Below are 17645 nucleotides of genomic sequence, written 5' to 3'. Positions count from 1 at the left end.
TTAGACTGGTTGGACTGGTTCGGGTAGTTATTGGTTAGTCTCCTGTAGCATTAGACTGGTTAGGGGAGTGAGACTGGTTAGACTAGTTAAACTGGGTAGTTTGACTGGTAAGGCTAGTTAGAGTTACTCTCCTGTAGTGTTTCTGGTGATATGGGCTAGTCCAAACCCTGAGCTTTTGCACACAATATGTATATCAACACACTAGTTCTCTGAACTAATCGTCTAAACAATAGTTATCATGCAAATAACCCGGGTCCCACTAATCTGGTCACACTACCCCAGTTCCCACTAACCCAATGCAACCAACCTGGTCCAACTAACCTGGTAACTGGTCTCAATCCAAATCCTGAGGATGCTGCCCTTTACCACATTACATAAATAAAAAGTGCTGAGAGAGAGACAGAGAGAAGTGAAAGAGACAGACAGAGAGAGACAGACAGAGAGAGACAGAGAGAGAGAGACAGACAGAGAGAGAGGAAGAGAGGGGAGAGAGAGAGAGAGAGAGACGCGCATGTTCTTTACAGTGTGTGCGAGTTTGGTGCTTTGCGGTAAGTGTGTATGTGTGTGTGTGTGTGTGTGTGTGTGTGTGTGTGTGTGTGTGTGTGTGTGTGTGTGTGTGTGTGTGTGTGTGTTTTTGTGTGTGTGTGTGTGTGTGTGTGTGGGTAAGTGTGTGCATGTGCGTGTGTCTTGGGCGCACAGTAAACACAGTGGAAACGAGGCCTTGTGTCTCTTAATTATTTAAATCAAACAATGAATTTAGACTATCCAGACACAAGAGGTTTACTTGGCTTCTGTAAATGAAAATAACAATAATAATGATGATTAGAATAAAAATAATATATAATATATTATAACAATAATAATTAGAATCATTCATTTTAGTAGGAAATCAGTAGGGATCATTGTATAATAACATAAATATTAGGGTTGGACCCCTTATCATAATCATGATAATATTAGGATTTCTAATTATTATTTCGTTTTGTTTGTGATTACAGTTATTATTATTGTATTTTGTTACACTGAAATGATTATTTTGAGTATTATTATTATTATTGTTTTTCATTCATATTATTATTATTATTGTTGTTGTTGTTGTCAAAGTTGTTTTTGTTAGCATCACATCATACAACATCGATTTTGGTTAAAATTTAGACTAAAGAAATATTTATGTTCATAACGTCCTCCCGTCTGGCCTAAATAAATTCAACGTTAAAAAAAACAAACAAGGTTTTATTTGTAATGGGCTCCATTTCAAACCAGGTCCAATTAACTGGTTCATGGTTTTTTTGGAAACGGAATTCGTCACAGTTTGATTTTTATATTTTATTTATTATTTTTTATATTTAAAGTGAAAAAAAATGTGGATTTGTCAGCGCATTGTTCCACTGATCACTGTGTTAATTATCTATAATTTATTGGCTTCAATCGGAGAACGGCCATTAAAGATGGATGAGGCTTGTTCTACATTCAGAGTAAACACTGTCAGAGAATCTGGATTAGAATCAGTAAACAATAATCCATCATTAGAATCAATGTAATCCCGTACAACAATTATTATAATCCCATAATAAAAATCTGTATACTCCCATAATAACAACCGTGAGAATCCAATTAATTCGAATAATTATAATCTCTCATTTTTCTTTTATAATCCCACAAAATTGTGGAAAAAAAACTTTAAACTGGATGAAAACCTTCCTTCCTTTGCTCCTTCCACCCTTCCCTCTTTCCCTCCTTCCCTCCTCCCCTCCTTGCTACTAACCACCTTCCGTCCTCCATCCCGCTCTCCTCCCTTCCCTCCTTCCTTCCTTTTCACTCTCCCCTTCCTTCCCTCCTTCTTCACCTCCGTCCTCCCTTCTCCCCTTCTTCCCACCCTCCCTCTCTCCCTCTGTCCCTTCCTCCCCTCCCTCCCTCCTTCATTCTCTCTCTCTCCTTCATTCCCCCCTTCTTCCCTTCTTCCCTCCCTCTGCCCCTTCTTCCCCTCCCTCCCTGTTTCCTTGTCTCTCTCTCCTTCGTTCCCTCCTTTCTTCCATTCCTACCTCCCTCCCTCTGTCCCTTCCCCCCCTCCTTCATTCTCTCTCTCCTTCCTTCAGTGCTGCATTCTTCCTCCCTTCCTTCCTCCCTTCCTTCATCCCTTCATCCTTCGTCCCTTCCTTCCTTTTGTCCTTCCTTTCTCCCTTCTCTCTCGCCTTCCTTCCTTTCTTCTTCCTCTACTTCCTTCCTTCCTTCCTTCCTTCTCTCTTCAGGCCCTCCTTTCTTCATCCCTCTCTCTCCAGGGACGGCCCGTGTTGTACCAGAATCCCCCCCTTCACAAACTGATACAAAATCAATACTATCATAACAACCGATATTTATTATTCATCAATAACGGCTTTACAAACCACCTGCTGAGCAGGAGCGAGAGAATGAGAGAGAAAAGGCGGATACTTCATTTTCCAGGATCTCGTTCTGTTTTCAGTGATTGTTTTATTTTTAATTGTTCGTTTGAAGTATTCTAAAAATATATTTTATTCATTATTATTTAAATACCAAATGTGTCTGTACAACTATAATAATATTAATATTTATAATAATAATTATTATTATTTTTTTTTTTCTTCGTAGTTTTTTATTAATATTATTATTTTCTACCGTTCAGAATCTCAGTCTGAATTGTGCTTCGTGTTTGCATTAATCCAAAGCATCACAATATGAGAACGGAAATAAAATATTAAATATCAAATACAGAATTCAAACTGAAACCTGATGACCCTAAAACACCCTCTGGGGCATTTCATTTGAATTTGCATGTGACGCCTTTTAGTTGTCGACCAGACTCTGCTGCAGTTTGTTTCGTCGTGAAAACATTTTCTGATTCTGAATATTAATAAGACTAATGAGATCTTAAAAATAATTAATCTAAAAATGCTACAGTTTATTATATTTTATTTTTTACTTTATTTCAGATGCAACTTCTGAACGGGTTTTAATTGTTTTATTTTATTTTTTTCTGTGTATTCAAAATAATTCGTTTGACTTTCACAGTTTTAACGTTAGAGAAATGGTTCAAAATATTTAATGCTGATGACTATTTACAGTCCAATAAAGTTATCATCTGTAGATTTTTAACATCCCAAGAAATATCTCTCTGCACGAAAGAAATACATTCAAATAGTTATTCGTTCCATTGAACAACGATAAACCTCTCTATATATCTTTTTCTAAATGTATATATTAATATATACTATATCACCTTGAGGAAAGTTCAAATTTCAGGTTGTACCAAGAAAGCGATTTTTAAGTGGAATCGGTGATTCATTTTTTCAGTGTTGCTGGAGGGTCGGACAGCGAAACTGATCGATAAGAGTCGAAACTGATCAGGAAACAGCTGGACCTGTCTACCTGCCTACTTGTCTGTGTCTGTCTGTCTGTCTGTCTGTCTGTCTGTCTGTCTGCCTGTCTGTCTGTCTGTCTGTCTGTCTCTGCCTGTCTCTCTCTGTATCTGTCTGCCTGTAGTATTTGGTTAAAATAACTTATGCAGACTGGTTAAAACGTGCATGGTTTTATTTCAAATTCTGCCGCTTACACAGACACATACACTGTCACAAATGAAACATACTCTGTGTGTGTGTGTGTGTGTGTGTGCGTGTGTGTGTTTTACCAAAATAAATTAATCATAAATTAGAAAATAACAATAATAATAATAATAACGAAACTAAGTCAAAAAAGTTGAACAAATGTATAAATAAGGCCAAAGATCTCCCGTCTTCAGAATATCTAAAAAGTGCGATCCACAAAAGGTGTGAATAATAATAATAATAATAATAATAATAATAATAATAATAATAACCATAATAATAATAATAATAATAATAATAATAATAATAATAATAATAATAATAATACGATGCAGAAGGATTCCTTTCTTTTCATGTGATTTCCAACAAAGTAATTATTCTAAATCATTTGATTGTCGAAGCTTCAGTGAACAGTTTACTGTGAGTCAAACGAAACCAACCAGCTCGGCGTGCGTGTGCGTGCGCGTGTGTGTGTGGGTGTGTGTGTGTCTTTTCGTTCTTTTTTCCCCCTTTTTTTTAAATCAAACTATGAACCCAGAATCACCAGGAATGTGCGAACACTTTGCGCAATGAGGTAGACACACGGACAAACCGCGTGGATGTACGTGTGTGTGTACGCGTGCTTGTGAGCCGTGTGTGTGCGTGTTTGTGTGTGTGTGTGTGTGTGTGTGTGTGTGTTCTCTTATTGCGATGCATTCAAATGGAGTATAAACCAGTAAACCCATGCATGCTCCAGTAAGACCCCCCAGTCTGAGGGTCTTTATAAAAATGAGGTGAATGACGCACAGTTATTTACAATAAATATAAAAAGTTCTGCTTCGTCCTCGCTCTGTACAGTTCAGCAGAAGGTTCTGCTCCGTTTCCACACGTCGATCGGATCGATCTGTTCGATCTGTATTGAAAGTCTCCAGTTTCAGGGGGGGTTGGGGTTCAGTCTGTATCCCCAAACGGAGCAGCGCCGCCGGTGGGCCCCTGAGTCTGTGGCGGACCCCGCCGGCCGTTAGTGCGTCGCGGAGAATTTCATCCTCTTCTGCTTCTGCCGCTGGTTGCAGAACCAGACCCGGACCACGTTCTTCTTCAGGTCCAGCTTCTCGGCGATGGCGGCGATCTTCTCGGAGGAGGGCCGCGGCTGCACGGCGAAGTAGGCCTCCAGGGAGCGCTTCTCCGGGGCGGCGATGGACGTGCGCTTCCGCTTCTTGTCGCCGCCGTTGAAGATCTCCGGCTTGGACATCTTCTCCCGCTGTGCCCGCTCCGCCTCCTCCAGCCAGGCCTCCAGGATGGGCTTCAGTGCCACCATGTTGTTGTGGGACAGCGTGAGGGACTCGAACCTGCAGATGGTGCTCTGGCTCAGGCAGCCCACCCCCGGGATCTTCAGGTTGGCCAGGGCGGAGCCCACGTCGGCCTGCGTTACCCCCAGCTTGATCCGCCGCTGCTTGAAGCGCTCCGCGAACGACTCCAGCTCCCGGGGGTCCGGCTCCGCGTCGCCGCCGCCGCCGCCACCGCCGCCGCCCAACGAGGCGTGCGCGCCGAGGCCGTGCGGGTGCATGTTCATGGACTGCTGGTGGTGGTGGTGGTGGTGCTGCATGTGGTTAATGGCCGACATGTGCGCGGCGTGCGCGGTGTGTGAGGCCGAGGAGCAGACGTCCGAGCTGGCCATGCCACCCAGGGACAGGCCGCCCGCGCCCAGGTGGTCCAGCAGGTCGCCATCCAGGCTCTGCTGGGCCTGATGGTGCGACGGGTGGTGGTGGTGCGAAGACAGCACGGACGGGTGGTGCAGGTGCGCGGAGGACGAGGTGGGGGTGCACGTCATGGACGTCATGGTGTGGTACGTGGCGTCAGGTTTGAACGGATGACTCTTCTGGGCCACGATGTCCACGGCGGCCAGGGCCTCGGCGCGCTGCAGCAGGGACTCATCGAAGCCCGCGAAGATGTTTCCCTGGAGCTGCGGAGGAACCGGGGGGGGGGGGGGGGGCGTTAGTTCAGCGGGAATTAACGCAAATAAACTTCTCATTTTGAAAATACCAACGAAATGTTATTTATTTGCGTTAAACCTTTCAGCTTTCTTTTTTGTTATCAATACAAATACGTCCAAACCCCCAAAAATTGAACCGAAATCTTCATTTTAGATTTTTTACATTCAAACACATCATTTGGTTGCAACGTGGTCATTACTATTCAGTCGGTCTGAATTACAATTAATATTTAAAGTCTCTTGAATAATTTCTACGAACAACGAGACAAGAGTCTGAGATTTAATTTAAATAACAGCTCCGTATTTGAATATCTGTTTCCTTTCTGTATCGTTTGGAAATCATTTAAAAAAGATTTACGGCATTTAAGGACATTCCGAAAAACATGCTGGTATTTCCTTACATTGTGTATTCAGATGTCTCGGCAGTTTTTTTTTTATTTGTATCCTATCCATTCATTAAACAACAATTAAATGGTTTTAAAGAAATATTCATTTATGTTTTATTCACACCGGGCCTCTGATCACATTCTTCACTTGAATAAATTGTAAAATAATTTTGTTTCTTATTCTAAAACTCCTTCTAACTGCGCGTCACTGTTCTTATTGCAGGAATGTTCGGTGTTTACTTTATACGTATTTTAAGTTATTAGTACTTAATAATATGTTATGGTATTAAGTTATAATAATTAAAGTTGTAAGTAACAGTAATTCTTTCCTAATGGTCCAGATTAACTCTTCCTCTGACGGGACTCACCGTCGAAGTGGGCAGGGAGCAATACATTATCGTAATAAATTATAAGAATTAGTAATTAGTAGTTAATTATACAAACAAGTTGTAATGCTTAGCCAGAGTAGATATTTTCTAGTATTTCTCTCACAGAAAAAGACGGGTAGACAGGTGTCCCGGGTAGACAGGTGTAAACAGGATCGAGTCGATCTCATAAGTTATGATAATTGGTGATAGGTAATATATACATATTGTAGTTAATATATAAGTTACATACAAGTTATAAAGTTATATGATAATAAGTGCTTTTTTATGTTACTGCGAGGGTGGGCAGGCAGGCCCTGTGGATGGATAAGTTATAACAATAAGTTACAATAATTAGTATTAAGCTATAATAATTAGTTAAAGTATTCCAGTAATTACAGTCTTCCAGTATTTCTCTCACCGTGAGGGTGGGCAGACAGGCCCTCCGGGTTGAGCAGTCACGGCAAAAAGTTCTAATCCTTTTTAATTAGTCGTTCGTTATAATAATAATTTTCTCATCCCCGGGGTGGGCATTTAGACCCTCCGAATGGATATATTTATATGTTTAAAGTATATGATATAGTTAAAGTTATAGGACTTAATAATTAGTAATTTTTATCATAAATATTTTAGGTTTGCGGGGCGGGCATGCTAAATATTAAGTTATAATAACTATTCCAAAAAATAAGTACAATTTATTAATTAAAATTCTCTTTCTTTCTTGTCGGTGGGCATGCAGCCCCTGCGCACGGATTCGATCTAATGATAAGTTATAATATTTAGTTAAACTCCGTGGGGGTGTGAAGACAGGCCCTATGGGTGGATTATGGTACTGAAGTATAATAATTAGTTAGAATAATTAATAATTTATAACAATAATAATAAAAAAAATAATAATAAAAATAAAAATAAAAAAATAATAATAATATGATTATTATTTTTCGCCGTGGGGTTGGACAGGCAGGCCCTGCGGATTGATTATGGCACTCAATTATAATAATTTGTTAGAATAATAATAATAATAATAATAATAATAATAATATGATTATTATTTCTCACCGTAGGGGTGGACAGGCAGGCCCTTCGGATGGCCTCGGAGCTGGAGTGCAGGGGGGTGTACTTGGGCTCATGCAGGATGGGGTGCATGCTGAACGGCTGCTTGCTGTTCATGGACATCATGATGGCGGAGGAGAGTGAGGGTCCGGGGAGGTCTTCCTCAATGGTCCGTGGGGGTCCGGGGGGCTCTTCCTCACCGAGGGTGTGGGGGGCTCTCAGTGGAGGTGTGGCAGGGTCTTCCTTTGGCTCCGTGGAGCTGCTCCTGTCGGTTCGAACTCCTCGGTAATCCTCCGGTAATCCTCCGCGAGGCTCCAGTCCGGACGCTCCGTGCCTCCGCCGCTATTAAAGAGCGGCGGAGGCACGGGGCGCCCTATTGGCGGACACCGCGGAGGTCCCTCCGCCAATCAGAGCCAGAGGCCGGGCCCGGGCCACGCCCCCAGCGTGGTGACCGCTCCTGGGAAATACGAGAAGAGCCACGAATCCAGCAGGACGTCAACAAACAACAACAACACAGCACCACAGCAACAAACAAACAAACAAACAAAACATTAAAAGAAACCCCCTCACATCCTGGACAACCCCCTCTCACCCTGGAACACCTCCTCATCCTGGAACACCTCCTCATCCTGGAACACCTCCTCATCCTGGAGAACCCCTCTCACCCTGGAACACCTCCTCATCCTGGAGAACTCCTCTCACCCTGGAACACCTCCTCATCCTGGAACACCTCATCACCCTGGAACACCTCCTCATCCTGGAGAACCCCTCTCACCCTGGAACACCTCCTCATCCTGGAACACCTCATCACCCTGGAACACCTCCTCATCCTGGAACACCTCCTCATCCTGGAGAACCCCTCTCACCCTGGAACACCTCCTCATCCTGGAACACCTCATCACCCTGGAACACCTCCTAATCCTGGAACACCTCATCACCCTGGAACACCTCCTCATCCTGGAACACCTCATCACCCTGGAACACCTCCTCATCCTGGAACACCTCCTCGTCCTTAAGAACCCTTCTCATCCTACTTTCAATGTTATACTATTACTAATTTTTTACCATTACTACCGTTATTATTATTACTGCCGTTATTGCTGTCATTTGTACTTAACTTCAGCTCATATTTTTAATTATCGTAGTGCTACTCCCTGTTCGCTTCTATTAATAGATGTGTACTTATATTTTAAATTCATTATATCTTATAATTTATCCCTTTTTTGACTCCACTGTTGTTGCTGTGTAAAACCTGAATAACCCCATAGGGATAAGTAAAATGTTATCTTGTCTTTAATCCATTTATTTACTATCACATCTCACATTTACTATCACTATATGTTGTTTAATATTTTCAAGAGTGTGTTTTAAACAGATTACCTCCTGGTTCTTTTGTCAAATGGCATTTAAACTGCTTTTGCTACGAAAAACCTACAAATAATATATGTTAATAATCATAGAAAAAAAATCATGTATATATATATATATATATATACAATATATATATAAATATATAAAAAAATATATATATATTATAAAAAATGACATTTGCCTCATTCAAATTCCTGGATGTCCTTGAGCGGAGGAACTGCTTGATTATACCACTGCCTACCTAAGACAGGTTGGACTCCCATAGCCTTTTTTTGTAAAACTGTATACATACTGTATGTATATATATATACATACAGTATATATATATATACATAACGTATATATATATATATATATATACAGTATATATATATACAAAACGTATATATATATATATATATATATATATATATATATATATATATATATATATATATACATAAAGTATATATATATTGTATGTATACATACATACAGTTTATACACTGTGTATATATATATATATATATCCACAGGATTTTATTGTAATTTAACTATTGGATTGAGGTTGTTTTATTTTCATGCCATTATCACTTCACTCCATTTATTATCACTTTGCTCCAGAAAGCTGCGGTACATGTGCGTATTTGATAGTATGTTCTGTGTACTTCCGGTATATCATCTTGTCTGTATTTGACAGTATGTTGCGTGTACTTCCGGTACAACATCCTGTGAGTATTTGACAGTATCTTGTGTGTACTTCCGGTACAACATCCTGTGTGTATTTGAAAGTATGTTGTGTGTACTTCCGGTACAACTTCTGGTACAACATCCTGTGTGTATTTGACAGTATGTTGTGTGTACTTCCTGTACAACATCCTGTTTGTATTTGACAGTATGTTGTGTGTACTTCCGGTACAACATCCTGTGTGGATTTGACAGTATGTTGTGTGTACCTCCGGTACAACATCCTGTGTGTATTTGAAAGTATGTTGTTTGTACCTCCGGTACAACATCCTGTGTGTATTTGACAGTATGTTGTGTGTACTTCCTGTGTGTGTGTGTCCTCAGCAGCTCGTGTTTAATTGATGCTCAGGCACCGACACCAATTAATCCATTAATTAATTAATCATGTTTCATTTACTTTGTGGCGGGCTGCCGCTGCCGCTGCCGCCGCGTGCACGTGCCCCGGACTCGGCATGAAATATTCAGATGAGGCGCGCGTCCGTGCGCCTGCCAATCAAACGGGGCAGCGGGACGCACGCGCACGATGCCACCAAATAATGAGATAAGAGATAAAGGAGGATCTCACTTTTCTTTTCTTCTCTCTTTACCGTGACACTGCACCTACAGTGCAGTACGTGTGTGTGTGTTTGTGTGTGTGTGTGTATGTGTGTATATGTGTGGGTGTGTTTAAGTGTAAATGTGTGTATATGTGTGTGTGTGTGTGTGTGTATATATTTGTGGTCGTGTGTAAGCAAGTGTGAGTGTGTGCGCACGTGCGCACGTTTTGAAGTTTAAAAGAAATGTAAAGTACAGATGAAATGGATGATCACGTGAGTAACAAGTACTTTACTCCCAAACTGCTCAGACTGTGTTACATTCACCCAAGGTGACATCAGGGGTTAAGTGTCTTGCTCAAAGGACACTGTAAACGGGAGGAGCTGGGCATCAAACCGGCAACCGTTGAGTTGGTAGATCAACCACTCCACCTGCTGCGCTGCCGCCCCTGCACACGGGACGTTATATATATCAACTGACTGCACCCAACTCCATCACTCTAAACTCCATCACTCCAAACTCCATCACTCCAAACTTCATCAGTCCATCACTGCATCACCCAACCATTCTTAACTCTACCACTCCATCTCTGTATCGCTCCATCAGTCCTCACTCATCACTCCATTGCTCCATCACTCCAACATTCCAAACTCCATCACTCCATCACTCTAAACTCCATCACTCCATTACTCCACCAGTCGATCACTCCAAACCCCATCGCTCCTTCACTCCATCATTTCCCACTCCATCACTCCAAACTCCATCACTTGACTCCATCACTCCGTCACTCCAAACTCCATCACTCCAAACTCTATCACTCTCCAATCTCCATCAGTCCTCACTCCAAACTCCATCTCTACTTACTTCGTCACTCCATCACTCCATCACCCAACCGTTCATAGCTCCACCCCTCCATCTCTTTATCGCTCCATCAGTCCTCACTCCGTCACTTCATCATACCATCACTCCATCATTCCTCACCACATCATTCCTCACTTCATCACCCCAACATTTCAAAATCTATCACTCCAAACTCCATCACTCCAATCTCCATCGCACCATCACTCAATCACTCCTAACTTCACTCCGATCTCCATCACTTCATCACATAATAACTCATCACTCCATGACCCCATCATTGTAAACGTCACCACTTCATCACTCAATCACTCCAACACTCCAGAGACCATCACCTCACTTAATTTCTCCATCACTCCAAACTCTGTCACTCCAAATTGTATCACTTCACTCCATTACTTCACTCCATCATTCCAAACTCCATCCCTCCAAACATATCCTTCTTCTCCTTCTTCTTTGGGCTGCTCCTGTTAGGGGTGGCCACAGCGGATCATCTGCCTCCAATACCGTGTGTTGTGTGCATCTTCCTCCCTTACACCAACCGCCTGCATGGCCTCCCTCAGCACGTCCATAAAGCTTCTCTTTGGCTTCCTCTTTTCCTCTTGCCTGGCAGCTCCATCCTCAGCCTCCTTCTCCCAACGTAACTCTCATCTCTCCTATACAAGTGTCCAAACCATCTCAATCTGGCCTCTCTCACGTTTCCACCAAACTGTCCAACCTGAGCTGTCCCTCTAATGTACTCATTCTTAATCCTGTCCATCCTCGTCACTCCCAATGAAAACCTCCACATCCACAACTCTGCCACCTCCACTTCATCCACTTGCCTTTTTGTCAGTGCCACCGCCTCCTAACCGTACAACATGGCTGCTCTCACTACTGTCCTGTAGACCTTCCCCTTCACTCTTGCTGGAACCCTTCTGTCACAGATCACTCCGGACACTCTTCTCCACCCACTCCACCCTGCCTGTACTCTCTTCTTCACCTCTCTCCCGTAGTCTCCGCTGCTTTGGATGGTCGACCCCAAGTACTTGAACTCATCCCCCTTCTCCACCTTCACTCCTTGCATTCTCAGCTTTTCGCCGCCCTCCCTCCCATTCAGGCACATGTATTCTGTCTTACTCCTGCTAACTTTCATTCCTCTTCTCTCTAATGCATGCCTCCACTTTTCCAGGCTCTCCCCCACCTGCTCCGTACTCTCACTACAAATCACAATGTCATCCATGAACATCATAGTCCACGGAGACTCCTGCCTGATTCCATCCGTTAACCTGTCCATCACCATTGCAAACAAGAAAGGGCTCAGAGCTGATCCTTGATGCAATCCCACCTCCACTTTGAATTCCATCGCCACACCTACTGCACACCTTACTACTGTCTGACTGCCCGCAGACATATCCTGTACCACTCTTACGTACCTCTCTACCACTCCCGACTTCCTCACGCAATACCACACTTCTTCTCTTGGCACCACCTCATATGCTTTCTCTAAATCCACAAAAACATAGTGCAACTCCTTCTGGCCTTCACTGTACTTTTCTATCAGCATTGTTAAAGCAAACATTGCATCTGTAGTACTCTTTCCTCTCATGAAACCATACTGCTGTTCGCTGATTGCTCTGCCCCCAGAAGCCCCTCCCGAGTCTGGGTTGCGACATCAGAGCACTGTGATGATAGTATGAAATCAGCGCAGACAGACAGACGGACAATCACGCCGATACACAATCCATCTGATCACGTCCCAGGATGGTCATGTCTTCCAGCAGCCTCAGTCACTGCCCTTGAGAAAGCACAATCTGTGAGTTCATACGTTAACAATGGCCACGTATTGTTATCTACACCTGCATAGAGAATGGCTGTTTATCTGCACATTTTTGTATTGTTCCACAGTTTTACACCGCTTTCATTAAAGATACCAAAGTGAGATCACGTCTCCGGTTACTTATTGGAGGAGTGTTTAGCTCGCTGTATAGCCACGTACAGCTTCACGAGGTGAGGGCAGAAGACGGACATCTCTCCTCTTAACCTAGCCTCCACTACCCTATCCCATAGCTTCATGTTGTGGCTGATAAACTTTATTCCCCTGTAGTTACTCGAGCTCTGGACTTCTCCCTTATTCTTGAAGATTGGTACCAGTACACTTCTTCTCCACTTCTCCAGCATCCTCTCCCTTTCCAGGATGGTGTTAAATAGTCTCGTTAGGAACGCCACTGCCATCTCACCTAAACATTTCCATGCTTCCCCAGGTATGTCATCTGGGCCAACTGCCTTTCCACTCTTCATCTTCTTTAATCTGTTCTCACCTCATCATTGCTAATTTGCTGCACTTCTTGATCTACTATCCCCACATCATCCACTCTTCTCTCCCTCTCATCTTCTTCATTCATCAACTCCTCACCCTGACCTAACCTAACCCTAAGTCCTTTCACCTTGTCAACCCACTCTCCTCACTAGTCAGCACATTCCCATCATTATCCATCATCACCCTAACCTGCTGTACATCCTTCCCAGCTTGGGCCCTTTATGTTGCCAATCAGTAGAAGTCCTTTTCTTCTTCCTTACTGTCCAACCTCTCATACAACTCGTCGTATGCCTATTCCTTTGCCTTTGCCACTTCTCTCTTCACCTTGCGCCGCATCAGCTTGTACTCCTATCTAGATTCTTCATCTCTCTGACTATCCCATATCTTCTTCACAACCTCTTCTGCTCTATGCTCTCCTGCACTTCCTCATTCCACCACTAAGAGTCCTTGTCTTAATTCCTCTTTCCGCATGATACACCGAGTACCTTCTTGTCTCCCTCAACACTTCTGCAGTTGTGTCCCAGTCATCTGGTAACCGTTCATTCCCACCTATTGCCTGCCTTACCTCTTCCCTAAATTGCATGCAACACTCCTCCTTTTTCACTTCCACGATTATATCTTTGGCTCTTCTTTCACTCTCTTCCTCTTCTTGGCCTGCAGAGTCATCATAGAGATGACCATCCGAAGCTGCCGTGCAACACACTCCCCTACCGCCACATTGCAGTCACTAATCTCTTTCAGATTGCCCCTCCTGCATAAGATGTAGTCCACCTGTGTACAACTTCCTCCACTCACCCTGTGGCCCTCCTTCTTCTTGAAATACAAAACCCTAACCCTAATCATAACCTCTAACCCCTAACACCTAACCCTAACCCCTAGCCCCTAACCCCTAACCCCTAACCCTAACCCTAAACCCTAACCCTAAACCTAACACCAATCCCAACCCCAACCCCAAACCCCTAACCCTAACTCTAACCCTAAACCTAACACTAACCCTAACCATAACCCCAAGCCCTAACCCTAACCCTAACCCTAACCCTAACCCTAACCCTAACCGTAACTCTAACCCTAACCCTAAACCTAGCCCTAACCGTAACCCCTAACGCCTAACCCTAACCCTAACCATAACCCTAACCCTAACACCTAACCCCTAACCCCTAACCCTAACCTTAAACCCTGACCCTAACCATAACACCAATCCCAACCCCAACCCCAACCCCAAGCCCTAACCCTAACCCTAACCCTAACCCTAACCCTAACCCTAACCGTAACTCTAACCCTAACCCTAAACCTAGCCCTAACCGTAACCCCTAACGCCTAACCCAAACCATAACCCTAACCCTAACCCCTAACTCCTAACCCCTAACCCTAACATTAACCCTAACCCTAACCCTAACACTAACCCTAACCCCAAACCCTAACCCTAACCCTAATCCTAACCCTAACGGTAACCCTAACCCTAACCCTTACCCTAATCCTAACCGTAACTCTAACCCCTAACCCTAAACCTAGTCCTAAACCTAACCCCTAACCCTAACCCTAACCCCTAACCCCTAACCCTAACTCTAACCTTAACCCTAATTCTAACCCTGACCCTAACCCTTACCCTAACCCTAACCCTAACCACTAACCCCTAACCCTAACCCTAACCCTAACCCTAACCCAACCCCTAACTCTAACTCTAACCCTAACCCTTACCTAATCCTAACTCTAAACTTAACCCTAACCCTAACCCAAACCTGTAACCATCAATCAATCATCATTACCCCAGCAAAGGAGAGGACCGCTTAGCGCAGTGGCGTGGATGGGCTTCACCAGAGCCTCCTGTCCAATCCCAAGCTCTGAGGCAAGAGTCATGTCCAACTGGTTAGCGTCAGCGGCAGAGTCAACGAGGACCCTAACCGTGTGTGTCTCTCTAGAACAGCAAACTTGAGCATGAAGCAGAGGTCGAGAGGGCATTTCAAAGTTCATGGTTCAGCTTGCCAGCGCCCTCTGGATGACTGGTGAGCCATGTATTTTACCAGACAGGAAGAGGCAAAACGGTCCTCCTGACACACAGGCACTTGTTGTCCCACAGGCAGCGCTGTCCTGCCGCTGTCGAAAGACGGGTCCGACCGAGCTGCATGGGCTCTGGGAAGTCGCTGGGGCCGGTCCAGGAGAGAACCCTGGATGATCAGACAAGGTCTGCTGGGAGATCTTGCGCCGCCAGTTCATCCTTGAGTGGTGTGTGGTGAGAGAATACATTGTATATGGCGTCGAAGAGGGAAGTAACGTTCCAGTGAATGGAGTAATCAGAACCCGACGTTCCACCCTGTACCAGGTTGAACAAACTTCGAGCTGCCTTGATTGAAAACCTTCCAGAGATCAGCCAAGAACAACCTGATCGACCAGCAGATGGAAGATTGCTTCTCCAACTCTGCAGTTCTCCAGTCCTTGGCTCAGCCCGTGAACAGCGAGACAATAGATGGGATTTCTCTATTGGAAATGCTGAAGGCTGGAGCTGAAAGGCAAGAGAACACTGCACAAGGAATGGCCACCGGGAACCAGGAGCACTGGAATAAGTAGAAGTGGCTGGTCAATAGTCCAAAATGGAGACTCAGGAAATGTTCCAGTCTCTCCATACCGCTCTCATGGTGAGCCGCCATCTCCTGAGGTCTCTCCGCCATGGAGGTGGCTGATCCCGATGCTGTATGGCACTGGCCTGTGCCAACAGCTCCTCCCTAAGTGAACCAGAGTCAGCTGGGTTCATATGAGACAGACCAAGAAAACTCATAGATAATTGGGAATTTGTGACACCATCACTCCATCACTCCATCACTCCATCACTCCATCACTGCATCACTCCAAACTCCATCACTCCAAACTCCATCACGCCAAACTCCATCACTCGATAACTCCATCACTCCATCATTACAAACTTTATAATTGCATCACTCCAAACTCCATCAATCCATCGCTCCAAACTCCATCACTCCAAACTCCATTTTATTGCAAACTCCATCACTCCATCATTCCTCACTCCTTCACCCCATCACTGCATCACTCCATCACTCCATCACTCCATCATTCCAAACTTAATCATTCCATCACTCCAAACTCCATCACTCCACTGCTTCAAACTCCATCACTTCAAACTCCATTATTCCAAATCCATCACCCCATCACTCAATCAGTCCATCACTCCATCATTCCAAACTCCATCACACCTTCACTCCATCACTCATCACTTCATCACTCCAAACTCCTTCAATACAGCACTGCATCACTGCATCTCTCCATCACCCCATCACTCCATCACTACAAACTCCATCACCCCAAAGTCCATCATTCGATAACTCCATCACTCCATCATTCCAAATTGTATCATTGCATCACTCCAAACTCCATCAATCCATCGCTCCAAACTCCATCGCTCCAAACTCCATTTTATTCCAAACTCCATCGCTCCATCATTCCTCAATCCTTCACCCCATCACTGCATCACTCCAAACTCCATCAATACAGCACTGCATCACTGCATCACCCCATCACTCCATCATTCCTCACTCCATTATTCCAAATTCAGTCTTCGGTGTCCAACAGTCAGGTTGGGACAAAACGCTGATGGAGGGACATTTCCACCAGAAGACTGAAGCTCCACCTCAACCAAACTGCACATAGATGGATAGACGGAGAGGTAATTAGATAGATGAATAGATGGATAGAACGTCTCTTCCTGTGGAGTTTTGCAGACAGCTTGATTAGTGATAAAATGATAAAAATTAAAATGAATCAATAAAATGATGTGATCAATGAGTACTGATGCAGACAGCGTGTGCGTGCGTGCACCCGTCGGTAAAGGTTTTTTCCGGTTTCTCAACTTGAAATTTTTCACCTTCATCTCTCAAATTTAAGTCAAAAAGGAAACAAACATAGTTTTAACTTACATACTTACACGCACACACACTCACACTGGCACGCACACACACACACACACACACACACACACACACACACACACACACACACACACACACACACACACACACACACACACACACACACACACACACACACAAACACACGGACCCCCCCAGTCACTTACCCCCACCCCCCAACATACTTCTTCTCTTCTGCTCTGTTCCACTCTTCGTACCTTCTGAGTTCTGAATTATTGATCGTTGGTAAAATACGACATTGTAGCCCCCCCCACACACTCACTCCCCCCTTAATGTACCCGCTGTAGGGTCGCTGTAAATATTTAATCGACTGCCAGCGCAAATTAAAGACACGAGGTGGGACGGGGCCCGGGTTCCAGGGGCGGGGGGGGGGGGGGGGGGGTACTTAGAGAATGACCCCCGGTCCGAACAGGCATCAAACAGGGTTGAATCCCCCCCCCCCCCCCCATACCAGGAGGATGCGACCACACCCCCACGCCCGACTCCAAACGATAAACGCAGCTTTCCTTCTTTTTAAAGTTAAACTGGGTAATTACGCAGGACAGACCCCCTCGCTCCCCCAGTCTATAAGGAGAAAAGATCT

General features: G+C 44.2%; 1 protein-coding gene across 1 annotated transcript; it reads right to left on the bottom strand.

The window, feature by feature from the left end:
• Nucleotides 1-4560: 4560 nt before the first annotated feature.
• On the bottom strand, nt 4561-7462 carry pou4f4 (POU class 4 homeobox 4; the record flags this gene model as incomplete). Its single annotated transcript, XM_080013416.1, has 2 exons — nt 4561-5502; nt 7343-7462. The coding sequence occupies 2 exons, from the start codon at nt 7460-7462 to the stop codon at nt 4561-4563; spliced, it is 1062 nt and encodes a 353-aa protein (XP_079869542.1).
• Between the last annotated feature and the right edge of the window lie 10183 nt (nt 7463-17645).

This window comes from Zeus faber, assembly GCF_960531495.2.
Source record: "Zeus faber genome assembly, chromosome: 14".
In the NCBI taxonomy this organism is placed as follows: Eukaryota; Metazoa; Chordata; class Actinopteri; order Zeiformes; family Zeidae; genus Zeus; species Zeus faber.
This window is presented reverse-complemented; position numbering and strand designations above follow the sequence as displayed.